Source organism: Melanerpes formicivorus, unplaced genomic scaffold (genome assembly GCF_026170545.1).
Source record: "Melanerpes formicivorus ecotype bairdi unplaced genomic scaffold, bMelFor1.0.p_v2 SCAF_5, whole genome shotgun sequence".
Taxonomy (NCBI): domain Eukaryota; kingdom Metazoa; phylum Chordata; class Aves; order Piciformes; family Picidae; genus Melanerpes; species Melanerpes formicivorus.
This window is the reverse complement of record NW_027142357.1, coordinates 23510932-23530034: the sequence shown is the minus strand read 5'-3', so window position 1 is coordinate 23530034 and position 19103 is coordinate 23510932. Positions and strand designations below refer to the sequence as shown.

At 36.1% G+C, this 19103-nt stretch overlaps 1 protein-coding gene across 1 annotated transcript in view; it reads right to left on the bottom strand.

Moving 5' to 3' along the window:
* Positions 1-1238: 1238 nt before the first annotated feature.
* KCNH7 (potassium voltage-gated channel subfamily H member 7) overlaps positions 1239-19103 on the bottom strand; it is a 228139-nt gene continuing 210274 nt past the window's right edge. Inside the window, exons 15-18 of the mRNA XM_068138751.1 lie at positions 13473-13736; positions 8312-8480; positions 4912-5104; positions 1239-3368 (exon numbers count right to left, since the gene is read on the bottom strand). Of these exons, the coding sequence (XP_067994852.1) occupies positions 3102-3368; positions 4912-5104; positions 8312-8480; positions 13473-13736 (893 nt within the window). The 3' untranslated portion in view covers positions 1239-3101. The remainder of the gene's footprint in view (positions 3369-4911; positions 5105-8311; positions 8481-13472; positions 13737-19103) is intronic.

The following is a 19103-nucleotide window of genomic DNA, read 5'->3' as shown; positions in this document are numbered from 1 at the left end:
ATCTGATGAAAAATATGCTAATCAGTTTTGCAGTTTATCAGTATTTTCATTAAAACTTTGATGTTGGTTTGCATTGCTGGCTCCATTAGAATGATTTTCTTTCTGATTTAAGCCAATGTATGAAAAGACCAACCTTAAATACTAGTGTTTACACTGTCAAAATATTTAACAGGAGAGTATAGAAATATCAAAGCTTCTTATCTGCAGGTGTGTAACATACAACTTACAATCGAGGAATTGTGCCTTTTGTGGTGCTGCTATTGCTGTCTCCTGCAATTCTGTTTGTGCCCAGCGTAGGTCAGCTGCTCTCAGATAGGAGGACATACTTCATCTGTGGACAAATCTCAAGTTGCTTCACCTAAGCAGGCAGCCAGAGGCCACGTAATGCTTTTCTACTTTTTGCGTATTACTCATATTGGTGAGTCATGCAGAAGCTCTTGTGAATGACCTGTGCTCACAAGAGAGATGATTGCTAGGACACAACCTGCATCAGGAAAAGATCCATCCATGGGCAGCAGCTGTGATGCAACCAGAGAATCTGTTTACTGAATGAACAGAGTGGGAGCATGTCTAAGGAGTTTATAATCTTCATAACTTTGCAAAGTCTTCCCTAATTGCCCCCATTTGAGATTTTTCTTCCTGATAAATATAAAGAAGTGAAGGAAGAAAGTATTTCTGACTGAGGAAAGGGAGTAAGGGATAGAGGTTTTCCTCCACTATGGACTAATTGAAATTGCTGTCTTTTTCCCCCAACAGTCCTTCCCCAGTCCACTTGTTTGGCTCAGTCTGCATTAATGTGAAATACCAAGTGATGAAATTGGGTAAATGCATTTTGTAAAGCAAGGCTCATGCATTATGCTGGTTTTGCTAATTTTATTTTTAAATCAAATCAGACTGTTTTAAGGGGAGCATAACCACAAATACTTTTTTAGAAAATGTGCCAGCTTGTTTATTGTAACGGACATTAATATTAGTTACTAGACTGAGATTGAGCAGAAGTTGGTAATGCATGCTATTAAAAAATATTAATAAAAGAAAAGCAGAAGCAATTTCACTTTGTTATTTAGCACTTCTGTTTCCATGGAGTATAGGCAGTCAGACATTCTGACTGACCCAATGATGCTGTCATCCAGGGTGTGATCCTGCAAGGTACTGAACAGTGCAGGCCTCCTCTTAGTGGTAGATAAAGAACAGTCAGCACATTGTAGCATTTGGACCTTTCAACAGTAGCACGAGGCAGAAGAAAATTTGGTCTTGTGTGGGAAGGGTTGGCTTCTTTATTCACTTATGAAGCTATTCAGTTAATCAATTTTTGTATCTTTATATGCAAAGGTAAAGCAGAGTCTTGCTCAGTAGCTCAACACTCACTAATTTTAAATGAGAGATTTAGCCACCTTGGGTTTATCTACTAGCTGTGTGTGACTAAATGTGTTAGATAGTATTCTGACTGCAACGTGCAATGTATGTATCTATTAATGTGAGGGTCAAGCACTATTTATTGCATTACACTGGTTTATAACAGAGAGATTAATTTGGTTTTAGTTAAAATTGAATTGTTCCCCCAGTAAGTGGGTTACATCCTTTTCTGAAAGCAGTTCTCTTCTTAGAGGTATTTCACATTAAAGCTTTAAGATTAAAAAATCATGTGAACATTTTAAAATATTTAAAAACAGTAATAAAAAGGTCAGTTCCTTCTAAAATAAACACAACATTTGAGGCAGAATAATATTTTAATAAAATTAAATCTAAGTATTCACAAAGCATTATGCATATACAGTACATACTGTATTTAAAGCCTACAGACCTTAAATCATTTTATTCTAATGTAGTCAGCTTTGGACACAAGCTAATCTTACTCATTTTGTAATAAGAAAGTTTACAATTTTTCCTGAAAGTGATTTTACATATATACATATATATATATATCTATATCTATACTCCTACATGTAAGTGTAGGTATATACACACACTTGTGCCTATGTGTATATAAATATATACACACGTATGTACATATATAAAATACACACGTTCACACATACAGGAATGTGTGTGTGGCGTGCGTCCGCATATACATATATCCTATCTAGGATCATTGCAGAGGGGTCAGTCAGTACAAACAGGTAACTGCAAACAACCGCCCTAATAATTAGAAAACACAAATGTGTCAAGTAGTTTTTAATTGAACAGATTGATACTAATTTGCATTGAACAAAAGGAACATGGTCTTCTGTATTACATAAAAATTAGATTTATTTACTGGGTTTGATTATGCTTGTGTGACGAATGAAGAGTAGCTGTCTGTTCATGAGAGCTAATTTCTACGTAGATTCTTTTTTATTTTATTGTTATTCAAAGTCTTCTAAGCAAATTATTCAATTAATTCAGTTTTATTGATGCAACCTGGGGTGGTATTTCCCAGCATGAGGCAGAGTTTCCCCGTCTGTTAAAATACATCCCTACTTCTAACTGGTTTGTAAGGAGGCTGGTTCCTCTGCCCTAATTGTTCCAAAGCCAGAAGAATTGCTTATCTTATTTTTTCTCTAGATTCAGAATAATTGTCATTAATTGTAAAAAGCTCACAAAGAGAAAAATAAATCCTTTTTCAAAAGTGAGCTAGAAGAACGTTTTGCTTGAATTTTAGCTTGGTCAGGCAAGAGAGATTTCTGTGTGAATTACTGTTATTGGTCTATTATTTGGTTTGAAGACATATTCACAATAAAATACTATTTCCATGATAGCAGTAAATGGTAATCTCCATGCAATGTAAACTGTTATTTCAGAACATGCCTGTTGTTTAAAAAAAAATAAATAAAATAAATAAGGTGCCTTGAGAATGCTGGCAGTTTTACATTTGGAACATAGAATTAGTGTGTGTGTCTGTCTATATATATATATATATATATACATTTACATCGGAAATGCTCAGCTTTACCTTACAAGCTTCAGATTTAGGAAAATATACAGTACTTTTGCATATAATGGTATATTCCTTGTAGCCCCTGAGTCAAGTATAGAGGATTTAAAAAAAAAACAAAAAAAGAAAAAGAAAAGCAGCCATCGAAAGCACTTACATTTTTATGTGAAGTAACAGTATAAAAGTATTATTTCCCTGGAAGACCAGGATCAGAAACATGCCTATGAAGACTCAAGATTTCTACAGTGCTTAGTGAAGATTCTGGCAAGGAAGGGTGCCTAACTGGCTGGAGATAAGTTTTACAGTGTTGTGGGGGACATGCTACAGGCTGGTCATGTTCTTGAGCTAAAAAAGAAGCCAGGTTGTCTTCTGAGGCTGTGTTAAGATGCACTCCACTTGAGAGGGATTCTTTGGATTTAAGTTTCGATTTTTCAAGGTCTAGAAATTCAGGACACTGAAAAGTAGAAGAAATATGATAGTAATTAAATTGGTGTCTTCCAGGCTCTTGTTCTGCTCAAAATTAGTGCATTGAAATGGTTGCTGGAAAGCTATGTTTGAAAATAAAGCAGTGTGCTGAAATATTTTTGCACAGTACATTATTTGATTTAATGCAATCAAATGCAATTCTGTTGATTAATTGTAGAAGCCTGGATATCTTGTCCCCTCCTCAGACTTGCTTATATGACATCAAGATATGCATAGAAACAGCCCTTTCTGAAGGACTGAGTATGGTTGAGACCTGATCTAAGAGTATGGATTTCAACATTCTTGAATTTGTGCTTTTGTTTCAGAACGTAACTCTGGAATTGCATCATTCTGAACACCATGACCATTTGGATTCCAGACTCAGCTCTCAGTTCTTTTAAACTTGGAATTTATATGATGTATGCAGTGTGCCTGATGATATTTGCAGAGGGTGTCCAACATAAGGAAAAGCTTTTTCACTGTTAGGGTGACAGAACACTGGAATGGGCTACCCAGGGATGTTGTGGAGTCTTTTTTTTTCTGGAGACATTCAAAACCCTCATGGATGCGTTCATGTGTGACCTACTTGAGGTGATCCTGCTCTAGTAGATCCTGCTGTGGCAGAGGGGTTGGACTGGATGATCTTTTGAGGTCCTTTCCAACCCCTAACACTTTGTGATTCTGTGACATTTTGTGCAGGTATGTGCACAAAAACTACTGCAAACTACTACTACTGAACATTTGCTGCCCTGATAATCTTTATGATGCCTTCTGGATGTGGTGAATGTACTGTGACTACATGTGTTCCAGCATATGCATAAGGAATATGGCACAGCCAAGCATGCTTAATTTACTAATTTTATGCTACATAGAATCAGAGAAACATAGAAGTGTCATCCAAGATCATCAAGTGCAACTGTTTGGAAATTATATGCCCAAGCTATTAAACTTCAAAAATCCCAAACAAATTTGGAAAATCATCCAATTTTACCTGACACAACTGAAGTGGTAAATGCATAGGGAAACACAGGTATGTCTGTGTGTTCATAGCTCCAGCAGTAGCAAGGAACTGGACATAAGAATGGTTTTAGTCCCTTGCACTTCCCTATGTGTATAACCATTGTGCTGCATCAGCTGGACTTGTTTGGCCTATGTATTTATGAAAACATAGTCACGGTGCCTGTCAGGATCTAAGGCATATGTATCAGTGCAGGCAGGCATTATGCTTGGAAAATGTTTGTGGTTATAACTGTGTCTAGTATTTGTGATTTCTGCTAACTTCTGTGAAGAGCATGATAATAAAGTAAATCAGTCTGATTATAAAATTATTATTTGTATCCATCCATGTATCTGCATGGATGATGTGGCCTCTGAAACTATGGTATCTAAATCTGCTGTGGAGGTGCTACATCAAAATAATAAAACTATATCCCTTAAACTAATGAATAAGAACTTAGACTTGTATACCTTTCTTCCATCAGAAGCTAAAAAGATTAGCAAATCTCTTTTGATCTTACTGGACACGTACATACCTGAGATGAAGGACTGAAACTTTTGTCTGTTTTTATTGATGCTGCAGGTTGGAGCTTTTTTATCACCTGGATTGCTGGCTGTTGATACTCTGCACCTGCAGTCACCATGCTATAGGCAGGTGGAATGAGTGTTGACTGCCTTTGCAGAAGCTGAAGGATGGTTTGGATGTCAGCAGTCATTTGGGATTCAAGCCTAGAGAGTAACACAAAATCAGTGAACTCATGGTCAGAAATGGGTATTTTTTAGCAGATTCATTGTAGATGCAATCAAGAGGGACCTGCATCTTATTAAAAAAAATATTGCTTGGTATGTCATGCCCATGTCTTAAACAGGAAAGAACAGAAGAGGGAGTACTGAGCCCTTCCAAAGCTTGCTGACTTTCCTTTGCAGGAGATATCTGCATGCCTGCCCTTGGTGTTTTTGCTGCATTAAGAATGATTCCACTACTATTCCTTCTGTTGCAAACAAAAAGTAACATGGGGGACCAGGCCTTTGGTTCAAATTAACTGGAATAAATGTTCTTTCTTCATTGTAACTACATTGATTTGTACTGGCTGAGGATGTGACAGTTTCTGATGCATCCCACAATTAATTCTGGCATTCCCAATACTAATACAATGCACTGAAATAAGCAGAAAACCACATTTGTGTTTTTCCACAGTTAGAAAATGAATCGAATTTTTGATATCATTAAAAAAAACCTACACAAAAGCCCAAGTCTCCTTACTGTAAAAATGTATTCAGAATTACTCAGGCCTCATAGTATGAACATTGCTGATGTTCAGATTTAGTAGTTTTCTCTCTTTTTCCTCCCCTTTTCATAAATTTATATGTTGTTCGTTCTTAAAATTTCATAGCACTGAAATGATTTTCAAATGGTCTTGCTAAGATCTACAAAAAACCAGGAATAGGTAATGCCTACTGTGCCTCCCCAGCTGCTGGAAGGCTACAGAACATGCCACGACAGACCGTAATATAGATATACAGCCTTCTGTATTGCTACTCATCTTCTGACACACTAAACAAATCTTTGTCAGCAGCCTTTAATGTTGTGAGTGTTATGACTTGGGCTCCCTACAGCAGAATTGATTCTGTGCTAGCAGATTTTTGCTTTCACCAGGTGCTACATCAATATTATTTTCTATCATGATGGAGTTGCCCATTGCCTCTATCTTTTTTTTATAAAAACGTCTATGAAATGAATCCAAAAGGTCTGTCCAAAGGATATTTAGAATGAGGCTTCTTCCTTTATTGGGAGAAACTGGTTTTGTGGCATCAGTTCTCACAAAGAAAGGCCAAAACTTGGACATAAGAATCAGTTGTGTCCTACTTGTCTTCTTGTTTGGCAACCTTGGTTTCTTTGCTGCTTGTTCATCTCACACAAGCATGATGCAGGGGTCGATGGCAGTAGAAGCATGCTGCCAGCTAGATAGCTTCCATCTACTAAAAGTGGGCCTTAACATCACAGTGAATAAAAGGGAGGACTTGCATCAAAGATTGCCATTAGCACTGAATTAACTCTAAAGTTGCTCCATTCTTACTTTGTTAGCACTTGATTGGATTTTCCCAATGCTTCAAAGAATGCCTCTAGTATTCTTTATTCAATATCATTGCATATACAACTTCTCCCTCCTTTCTCCAAGTTTTAAAACAAGTTCATGTCATGCCACCCAAGGATGAATGAACAGAACCTTAGATGCTTAGCACACAGCCCCTGTGAAATTCTAATTTCTTAAAGACAAGAAACAGAGATAGCTCTAGGATGTATTCCTTGTACAGTGGCTTTCCAGCTTTCTATGACCATTTAATAATAGGAATGTTATGGCAAGCCTCTAAGCTGGCAGAGAAAGATTCAGGAAGAAGTAACCATAATTTTTAGTACAGCAGGCCAGATCTGATATAAAGAGGAAAGGTTATTGCCTGTTACATTCATAGAAGACCCGGTAGGGTCCAAAGTATCCTGAAAGCATGAAAAGCTCCTCTCCAACCTTGGTCCTAGGACACCCTGAAATTATATCTTTTAACACAAATCACAAATCACTATTACATTTATAACAACATTACAAGAGTTACAGAATAAAGTGACTGATAAAATTAATGACAATTTAAATCTTAGTTTATTAGCAACAATTAAATTTTCTCACTCAGGAAAATGCTGAGAACTTGATTTGATAAAACTATGGGTAAAGTTGAGATACAAGCAGTTTCAAGAGCTTAAAATTTCAGAAAAAAAAGAGTAACTGGAAGGCTACTGTTGACAGAAAACATGCAGCTGCTTAATTATATGACATTTACAATTCCTTAGATTACTTGAATTTACTGCAATTAGAAATTACAGCAATTTAAGCTTACCTGTTAAAAATATCTTCTTAACGTACTACATAGTATTTAGAAATTAAAATCACTATGTTTTGATTGGTTTATGGTAGAATAAGAAAGCAATATGCAGTAAACCTGGCTTTAAGGTGATTACTAAAATATACAGCACAGAATGCCAACGAAGAGCTACTAAAGTATAATTAAGGCTGAGTGTGTGTCGTAGTATTTGCCATGAAAAATATTGAAAGTAATGGAACTGCAGAGTGAAAATATAAAAAAGCCACAGACCTGAGCATAGGGCAATTTAAAATTAAGTGAAACTACATGGTAAATTATAGTGTAGGATGGATCAAAATTCTGTAACCATATTTTAAGATGCTCTAGGCTATGCTGCTGAGCTGCCAGCAAAGAATGGTGTGTCAGAGAGCAAAGGAGAGAAGGATGAAAAGTAAAGGTAATAATAGATTCTGACAAAGAGAGCATATTTTCTGTTGCAGCAGGTAATAATACAGAGACAGTTGCAAATAAGTTAGTGCATCAAAAAGGGAATTTGTCTGCAATACTATTTTAAAGGAAAGTCAGCTGGTTTTCTTTGGGTCTCCATAAAGGAAAAATTACTTCAGATATTGAAGTGTATGTATCTAGAAACAGAATTCTTAGTGAGTCAAGATTTAAATGTAGCAGTACAGCTTCTTGGTTAAAAAATCTGGTCTCCTAAACAGTCAGTTGAGGAGATGGGCTTTTCTGCAAGGCAATTCAGAATAGCTAATGTGGATACCTAGAGGTTAGTAATGCAAATATTCTTAAAGTCATTAAAAATTTTGTACCAGCATTCCCAGAATAGATTTTTCTCAGTATCTGTAAAGCTAAACTTAAGTGATATTTGTGTTCCTCAGAATACATACATACAAGAAAGTGATATTCCAATCAGGCTTATTTTTGTAGTTTCAAGGTTCTGAAGATCTGAATGTTTTTGGAAATTTCCTGGGCAAATTCATTCCTACTGTAGTATTATTAATAGCAGTTGTATTATGTATTTTTTTAAGCATATATTTTTTCCAGTCATATCTCTGTTTTTACCTGTTGAGTTGCTCTTGAAGTATATCTAATCGATTCTCTACTTCCCCATATATAAAGTCGCTTTCAGTTTCACAGATCCCCCATGAAACATGAGGTAATGCTGACTGAACTGGGGAGTCCTGGTACTCTTGGATGTTCTCCTGTTCCCAGTTTCTTTTATCAGTGATATCTGGTGAAAAACAAAACATATGAAAGTAAAGCTTTATATGCATACTATTGTAGGGAGGCTGATCTCCTGTAGGCATCCTATTTACTCATGTTTCTCAAAAGCTTGAAAGTCAAATTGGTATATTAGTACACTGCCTGAACAACTCTTTTTTTGTTCTTTAATACCAATTAAGGAGAGATAAAAGTGGTCACATCCATGCTAACATTTTGAAGCTGTAGACTAACAAGCAGCTTTGTCTTATTAGCATCACGAGATTTGTGCCACTGAAGATTTTTCTTTAGTTTTATTCCTATTATTTTACCAATGAACCCCCAATTTTCTCAAGGTGTTTTTTAATCAATTGGTTATTTACTGAAATTAGAAATATATATGCCCTAACCTAAATGCACTAAATTAGGTATATATATGCATGTGTGTATTTTTTATATATACTTGGAATGACTTTGCCTATTTCAGAGATGTCTCTAAAAATCCTTCTGTATTGAAATGTATTCCCTGTTTAGATTTTTGGTGGATTTGCTTTTCATTTACAGCACTGAGCATGCATTACGATGCATTGGAATGCCCCTGTAGAGAAAGCTGCCAGACCTCAGCAAGCTGCCTTTCTTACCAGTAATTTTGACACTGCTTGTCTTAATGAGGTTAGTGAAGTGTAGTATGTCTTCCCTGAGACAGAGGCCATTTAATGCAGCTCATGTTGCTTGAAAAAGGATACTGGTTATTATTTTCAAAAAGGAAATTGATTTTCAGTGATGTAGCTTTTGGCATCACTAGTCTCTCACCCAACTTTACATCATTGTGTAAATCATATCTCAAAAACTCTTACAGCACTGTGGGGTGAAAGGTACCATTTTCTTTAGTAATTTGTGACTCCTTAGAGTGAAATACTCAGCATTGCTGGGTCAGTTTGAGATAATTTTCATATTAAATGAAGCTTTGTGGTAAATAATTTTACTTTTTTTCCTGTTTGAACTGCACATAAAACTTTTCATTGAGTACATAAATTTATTTCAAGGTAAGAAAATCTCAGTAACATTATTGGGATCTTACTGCAGAGTTTCAGCTACACTGCTGAATGGAGTTACCCTTCCACTCTTTATATATTGTATATAAAATATATACATATTTAAAACTAGTCTTCATATGAGTAAGCTATGTTTATTTATTTCCAGACCTTTGTAAAAAAGCTGACTCCAACTCTCTCTGTGTACCTGCTGTGTCCAAAGTCCATCACTCTTGTCCTTCCCAATTCTTGTGATCAAACACTTACCACCTAAAAGCAATTCAGACACTCCCTTTTGCTTGGATTTCTTGTTTTAGCTAGGTCTACTTCCTCTGTGAATTTGCTTTGTTTACACCTCTGTGAATGTATTAATTAGTTTACATACTAGTCTCTAGGTTGTTTCTTCTGTTCACCAGATTAGTGAACGTTTTCAAATCATTTATCATAGCATATGCCATTTGCACATATATGTATGAGATGCAGAATGAAGATCTTGCTGGGAGCTTTGTGGAGCCTACAGGTGACATCAAACAGTGCTTTTTCTGTGTCTACCCACCCCCTCCTTCCCACCCCAAACCTTTGTTACTTTGAGTACATCTGTTACACAAACAGCCAAAAAATTCCTCAGTACCGCTCAGATCCTCCTCTACTGTGACAAAAAGGGTGTGAAAACTTTAGCACCAGCTCAATACAACTCCTATTAGGATTATATTTGTAATTAACTACAAGAAGTTACAGAATGTATTAAAAGTTTTTACTGCAAAAGTTCTACAGACTTCTGCTTCAACCTATAGCTGGACAAAATCCCTGACTGCTTATAAGGTGCTAGCCTTGGTTGTATGAGCAGTTGGATATGGAAACCACATTCCTGAGTATTCCCTGAATGGTTTGCTCAGAGCTTCTCCTAACACTTCTTTTGGCACTGCATGCTGATAACTCAGTAGAGGTTACATTAGTTTCACACTTGTGAACGTTTTCTAAGCAACCATAGCAGCCAGAGCTCTGTTTCAAAGAAAAGAGTAAAAAACCACAGCGTGGGTGATATGTAAGAGGTTTGTCCAAACACTATTAACTAACCCTTTTCAAACACATCTTTGATCAGTGTTGCTCTTAAGTAAAGAAATTAAAGAAAAAAAAAAAATCCTGCTCAGATTTTGTATTTCAATTACATTTAACCAGGAAGGGGAGCTCTCACTACATGACTCAAAGTGTAGGAAGAGACTTTCCTCTCTCTCTCCCTTTTTTTTTTTTAATCAGAGAAAGGTGCTTACTACATTATCTGATCTTTGGTTAGCAAGTGGTAGAAGGTTTCCTGGAGTTGTAGAGAACGTTTGAATTTCTTGTGGCATGACCTATAACTGATTTTATGCACTGGGCAGAAAGAAGAGGAAAGAGATTTCATCCTGGCTACACAGAAACCTGTTCAGCTTCTCAGCCATTTAAGCCAACAGTAGGAAAGAGGCAAATGGTGTTACAGAAGCATATAATTTGGTTTTATCAGGCATGCATGGCACAATCTACAGTGTCCAATGAATTTGGAAAGCTCTCAGCAAAGTGAAGGGAGCAGACTATGACAAATTCAGGAGAAAAAAATTTAAATTATGGATGTGGGTGTGATGGATGTTGCAAATCCAGTGGACTTTTAAGCAGTGAATTTCAGGAGTAAAACCAGAAAGTACAGGCTATACATTTCACTGCTTTATAATGCCTTGTCAAAAACAAGTTGTTGGGTATTTTGCACAAAAAGTTTATTCTGTAAATCTCACACTTTTCAATGCCATGGATTATACCAGGGAAAGCACAACTTTTTTGGGGGGGACCCAGAATATGTATTGTAGACTATTACAATATACATTTAATTTATGACAAAGCCAATTAATTTGCACTCAAATTATAAAACTAAGAAATACACTATAAGCAAGTTAATACATTATAAACTATGGTATTGTAGTATTCTAAGCATCTTTTAAAGTATTTCCAGATACATGAGTAACCCTGGAAAAGTCCAACAGTAGTTACAACTTTATAACCAACTATGATCTTAACAGGGCTTGGAAAATCCTGGCTGAGAACTGACTCATTAAATGTATAACTAGGTTTACTTGAACAATTCAAGACTCAGTCTTAGAGCCTAAATAACAACTGAGTGAAAGTAGAAAATGGCATTTTCACACAATATATACATTTCCAGCTACAGAAAAATTATCAGGTCTTCTTGAAAGGTGTTTTAATGTCAAAAGCTGCATGTTAGGATTATAAGAGAGAACCTTACGCAGTTTCTACCCGTATTATGGAATACATTATTAATAGTCTTTCCATTCATTGACAGTAATGACTAAAGCTTAAAACAAAACTTAATTAAATATGTATCAGTCACAGTGGTAATGAATTGCAATAGCTTTTTACAAGCACATTTGTATTCAAGATTTATAACATACCATACCATATGAGGACTATAAACATACATACATAGAAGCAGAGTGTATTTAAAAATTTCACTTGGTTTCTAGCTACTTTTATGGTAAGTTGTAATAAATCTCCAGTTAATAGTAGGAGTAAGAACTTAGTTAAAAACATATATCAATCAAATCTGATTTTATTTTATTGACCTTGGAAGTTTGTGTGAAAGTTGCAAGAAAGATAAGGAGCTTTTACACATGTTACCAGAAATGCAAAATTACAAAGTGGAAAAAAGAATGTGGTCTTAATCACAATATGTAACCTTTAGATGTGCTAAATTTAGCTCAAATAAAATCTGCAATAGGTTGCCTTGGAAAATGTTGCTATAGCTGCAAGGACATATTTCTGGCTATTGGTAGGCAAAAGGTAAGCTTTCAAATTGCAGTATGCATGCAACAAGTTTATATGGTGCAGATTTATATAGCCTTAACCTGAGAAGAAGAGATTTCACTGTGTTCATAACTTTGAGATGCAAAAACTACATTGCTTGGCCCACTTAATCATTAGGTACATTTCAAATTACATCCCCAAATGCTAAACTCCATTGAATAATAGTTAGATGGTTAAATTGTCTTAATAGAAACAAACTGCTGGGGAAAACAGCATTAAACAGTAAATACATAATTCTTCCCTTCGGACTGAAACAATTACCAATGAACTTTCAGCAATATTTAAATTGCATATTAATCTGGGTCTTGTCATTAATTTTATTTTCCATCACTGAGAAAATTGATATTTTAGTATATTAGATTTAATTTTAATTATGTAATCTAACTGTATGGAAAAGTAACTGAGATTTTCTAATAATTTCTCATAATTTGTCATATACAAAAGTTCAAATCTTTGTTCTTGTGTTTTGCTTATGGAAGTTAGGATTTGATATCTGTGATGCAATGGCACTCTTCTCCCAACGCATACAGCAGAATAGGATAGCATTCTTTCAAGCTGTTATAATTTCTTTTTTTCCACTTTATTTTTGCTGTGCATTGTTAATACAGGGAATGAAAGTAGTTCCCCGAAAGCATTTTGTTTTTCCTTTGGCCTGTGCAACCATCAATAGATTTGCCTTCCTCTCATCATCATGGATTTTTCACTGTCACCCAGCCCTGGCATATCAAATACCCTTTGAGAGATTCTTTACTGCCTTGAGTGCAGCTTTCATTCATGGGCACTCACTTAAGTCCAATACCAGTTGTTAAAGAGTTTATTTGTTTGTTTGTTTATATTACTTTCCTAAGGCAATTTAGTTACAAGATGATTTACTAACAAATCCTGGTATAGACTTTTGGTGACTCTGTAACCCAGTCCCACAACCCAGGTATTAAACTACATCAATCCTCTTGAGAGATATTAATTCTAGATATAAAATGTTTTTTATTTTTGTTTTTTTTTTTCTAGTTAAACTTTCAGGAGACACAGAAGTAAACATTATGTAAACAATCAGCAGAACCATTCAGAAAAGGATTTGTTATAATCACATTAAAAAAGATGTCTGCTCAAACTTTACAAACCAGCAACAGCTACATTACCTTTACAAGAACTGCTTCTTTTGTCAATAAGAATGTCTTCTTTGGCATGACCCATTTCTTCAAAGTCTACCTCTGTAGTTTTCTCTGTTACAGATGGGTAATCAGTTATCCCAGAGAACAGGGGCTTGTGCTCATCTTCAATGGAGGAAACAAAAGATGATGACCCACTTTTTTTCTCCTCAAAGTGTTTCTTCGTAGATTGATAGTATATGGTGGTGTCCCCTGAAGGTTCAGGATCACTGTGATCATTCTCTTTGAAATAATCTGATAAATAGAAATAATTGTGTACAATAACATGCAGTTCATGAAACTGAGTCCTAATTTATTCTGGTCTGAGAATGGGGAGAGAAACCCTATTGGTACAAAAAAGAAACGAGTTCCATATCTGTCTTGGTGAGATCATCTCAAAACAACTTTACAAAGTAGCCCAAATTCCTTAGCCTTTAGAATTAATTCTAATTCTCTGAATATACACATTTTGAATAAGAAAACATGCTGTGATATTTATGGTAGCAGGGTACCAGTCAAGTTGAGATACCTTTAAAAACACATTGTGAAAATTAAACAGAATGATCATTTATGAACACAGAAAACTTTGTATCTCTTTTCATCATAAACTTGAAGCTATTTTCCAATTCAATAATTGGTTATACCTATTTTTAATTGAAATGTCAAGATAATTCCAGTTCTGCTATTTATTTAAAACACATTTTATCAGAGTAGTCTCAACAACATATAAATACTGTAACTAGTTTGTGTTAACTTCCTGGGGAGACAGCATGATTTCCCATCTGCTTCATGCTAATTACTAATCAACATAGCTCTGGAATGTCTGTAGTCTTTACAGCATACCCTAATGGTTAATACAACATTTAGTATATTGCCTAAGGTTCTCCGTTCTTTTCTGTTCAATATAAGGAAGTGAAACTGTGGCCTCATCTAATTCTTTTTATCTGCACATAAAAAGAATGCAACATCCAAACAGAGCACTCTGCAGGAGTGTGACCAGTGAGGACAGGTAATGGTGAGTGAAATAAAACCAATACCAAGGAAGTCCATCTGTAACTGTACCTTCTTGAGTCTTCAAAGGCAATTATCACAACCTTAGACAGAAGTGACTTTCTTCTGCTTCTGTTAAGCAGTATTAGTAGCTGTGAGTCTGGTAAAACTGGTAATGCAAAGACATCAGCACAAATGCAAAGCTCTTGGAGGATGCTCAGACTGGAGAGTCAAGTACCACGTTCTCATCAATCCCATCTCCAAAACAGTACAAAAGCAAAAGAAAGCTTTGCAAGAAAACGGTAATGTATGTCTCCCATGGCTCTTCTCTCAGGAATGTATGGTGAAATATATACAGTCATGCTACAGTAAATTGTCTTAATTGCTTCCTGCTTGACTGGAATGTGAAAATGTGAAAAATAGCTGCTAATGAAAGCTTGTCATTGCCAGTTTTAGGGCAATTTTTTATGTTCATGGGATTTTGTGCACTAACGGTAGCTGTAATGAACACCCTGTGGAATACAAATCAATCAGCAGACTAATTTTAAGAGGAGGTCATTGAGACTCTAATGAAAAAAAATCATATAGCAGCTGAAGTATAGCAGAGAATCTTATCTGTTGTATTGATAGAATACTAAAATGTCTAGAAACAAGAAGCCAGATTCTGCTAACAATTACACTGCTGTAAAACCAGAGTAATTCAATTGATACCCTTGTATTTATTCTCCATATGTATCAGAACAATAGAACATACTCTTTTCCAAATGCTGTCTGGGTATAATGAACTCACTGGCATTAGAAGAAAAACAGAGATCTGTTGAATGTAGGGGTTTTGCCTATTGAAATCAAGGAAGATTTATTGATCAGCTGATATATTTCAAAATATGCATTTTTAAATTTACTTCCATTTCTTTATGTGCATCTGGGTGTATTTAGAGAGTAAGAAGTTGTTTTCCTTTACAAAGACTCTTATTTAATGCTAAAGAGTCTTCTGCCTGGAGAATAATCCTGTGATATTCTGTGGATAGAGTAGGAGTTAAAATGGAAACTGTGTTTTTCATGTGTCTCTTTAGGACCTAATCATGGTGTAAGTTCTGTACCTCAGCCCAAGATCATAGCAGTGCCTCTGTAGGTCAGTGGAAATACGTGACAAATAATATAGAATCATAGAATGGCTTGAGTTGGAAGGGACCTTAAATACCATCTAGTTCCCATCATCTTTCCATGGGGAGGGATACCTCTTACCAGACCAGGTTGCTCAAAGCCTCATACAGCCTCTTAAACACTACATGGAGGAGGCTTCTCCACAACTTCTCTGAGCAGTCCATTTCAGTGTTTCACCACTCTCAGAGTAAAGAACTTCCTAATGTCTAATCTAAATCTACCCCTTGTCCTATCACAACATGTCCTTACAAAAAACTCCCTCTCCAGCCTTCCTGTAATATCTAGATCGTGTTTTATTCAGAGTGTGAATTTCTCCAATTTTGTCTTCTTTTTATAATGTCATTGATTTGTGGATTTTTTTCAGAAGATAAGAGTTTTCTATCTGTGTATATGTATGTATGGAGAAGTTCACTTTCTATTACACAGACTCCAGGCTTCAAAAGGTTTATCTTCTTTCTCTTTTGTTTTCCAAATAAATGTAATCATTAAAAACCAACCCCAACCCCAACCGCCATCCTAGTGCTTCTTCCTTCCTTTTCCATTAAGACAAATTTGATTTCTGATTCTGATTGCTAGAAACCCTTTTTTTTCCCTGAAGACTATTATTTTGTAACGTCCTGATTTACTAAAGATGTACACTTTTATTTTACAATCTTATTTTAGCTTCTTATGCATTTTGTATTGCCCTGGAAGAGGCATTAACAAGCCATCTAAAGCTGTTTGGCCACTCCATTTCTTCTCCCTCCCCACTGCAGGGTCCAGGTTTGAGGTTGAGAAGCCAATAGATAGGCGCTGTTAAGGCTGCCTGGAGGGGGTGGAAGCTGGACCTGCTTCCTCACGTTTCAGAGAGGCAACTGCACATGTCAGAGGCTATATGAGAAGGCGTGTGCAGTTTTGCCTCCCAGACAACATTTTGAACTGATTGGTGGGATTTGAATAGCTAATGTGCCATTGGGCCATTCAGTTTTCAAAAAGGGAATTTATAGGGGATGATTTCAGAGCCCACATCTCTCTCTCTTATTTCTCTTCTCTCTCTCATCTTTTCTCTCCTCTCTCTCTCCCCCTGTTCGTTAATGGGATTTGAGGTGGTGACAGGCACCCACTTTGTCCTCCTGTCTTCAGGGCAATTAGCTTCTTTTGTCCTGGCATCATAGTATTTGAGTCAAAGATCACCACTACAGCACGATCTCCTTCTCTCTCACTTCCACCACTATATTGTGGTCCATTTCACCACCAGAGGAAGCATTGTTGTTTGTTTTGCACTTATAAGAAGTTTCCAGTTTGTTCCTCTGTATTCCAAGTTCTGATTTTTCTAGACTGTTATTCTACTGTTTATTAGCATCCTATTAAGTGTAATTAACCTATCATTGACCGGGTAAATGAACCTGGATCAAATTGGCTTGGAAAAATATTTTTTTATATTTAATATATTGTATTCAGATTTTATCATATTTCTGGCTTATCAATTTGATCAAAACTCTATCATGTATGTCTGCCAAATTTACAGGCAATGTCCTTTGACATTTGCTGTCTGAAAATTCCAGAAGCCTCACAGTAGTTATCAGATGGTTTGTGTCCTGTTCTTTACACTTTCACTGGCAAAGAAAAAGAAAAAACAGGGTTGTCATGCAGGCAATGAAATATATCTATGACACAGATTCACAAAAATACTGGCATAAAGTCCATCTTGTGGGGTGGTTACCAGAGACCAGCAAGTTTCTTTTGTATGCTGTGGTCACCCAGTAATATTGGAATTTTGCATTGTTCAGACAGTGCCAGTATGCATGATCTAAACATATTTTCTCTCAATGTACTAGTCTGTGGCAAACAATAATGGAGAAAGTGTCAGTAATATATTACATGTGGAGCACTATTGTTTAATATTAATGTAATTTCATTGACCAGAATTCGTCATACTTAATCAAGATAGCTGTGTAGCCAAATGTTTCAGAAGGTGGTGAATTTTTGCTCCCTTTTTCAGTCATTCAATAAAATGTCATAGAATTGTTTTGGTTTGAAAAGACCTTTAAGATCATCAAGTCCAACTATTATCCAGCTCTACCAAGTCTGGTGCTAAACCATGTTCCTTAGCACCACATCCCTGCATCTTCTAAACAACTTCAGGGATAGGGATTCAACCACCTCCCTGGGGAGCCTCTTCCAGTGTTCTAATATCCAAGCTAAACCTCCCATTGGAAGTTCAAGGTGGCAGTTCTGTTGACCCCACTCTTTACTTCTCCAAGTTTGCCTAGACAAATCCAGTTCTGCTCAGGAAGTGAATGACTTTCTCACCCCCACAGAAAGCAATTTATATCCCAAACCACAAACTAGGTAATCCTCATCATTAACATGATCTGCATAACTATGAATCTGTTCAGCAGAAATGACATCTTCCCTTTCCTTTGAAAAAAAAAAAACCTACCATATTATTTTAAGCTACACCAATATGTCCCTTGGTAAGGAGATATGAACACTGGAGTGTGGAAAGAGGGATGATTGATTGCTCAAAAGGTCTGCAGATCTTCAGATTCCCAGCAAGTATTTTGGTTCAACTGCTTTTAGCTCTTTCTTAGGTGGTATTCACAAATACTCCTGTGGTAGTCAGTCTGTCTTTCCTGCATATGAGCGAAACATTTGCTGGTCACCTTGACAATTTGTTGTCAGATTTTTGATTTTAAAATGTCAGTTACCTTGTCAGACAGCAGAAAAATGCTTTGTGTGCCCACCTTTGCACCATGGGCAGAAAATACTTGGAATGAAAAGTCAGTGACTGAGCATTTCAGATAGTAGGTTAAATACAGTATCACAAACAGAATTGAAAAGGTGCACAATCTCAAAGACATAAAAAAAAATCAAAACCTGTAGATGCATAATTTGAACACTGAACTTCAAACCATGTCTGTTTTCCACCATATAGATGGGGAGCAGGATAAAATCAGCCAGGGAAGTGGTAATCCTAATTCCTGAAATCACTGTTTTTAATTTAGTGATGTAAGAACATCATAACCGATACATAATATTTTTATGCTATATATATAAAAATAATGGTACTGTGGAGCATGTCCAGTATATAATAAGAGTTGATTCCAGAGAAGTCTACTCAAGCTGAGGAGCAGCTGAGGGAACTGGGGGTGTTCAGCCTAGAGAAAATGAGAATGAGGGGAAACCTTCTGGCACTCTACATCTCTCTGAAAGAAGAATCCTGTGGTGCGTTGAAATTATTCCCAAAATAAAATTGCCAGACCTGCTCAGTTGGAGAGCAAATGAAGCTATATCGTGACATATGGATTTCACAGTGTAATGAACCTTGAAGTAATCAGATATTAGTTAATACTTTAAATTAGCAACAATGCAATATTTTTAGGATAAGATAAAGATCTGATACATTACCACAATTTTTCCTTTTATGAACAGCATATATAGATATGCCCTACTGCAGAATAATGCCCAGCAGAACCTAGGTGAACT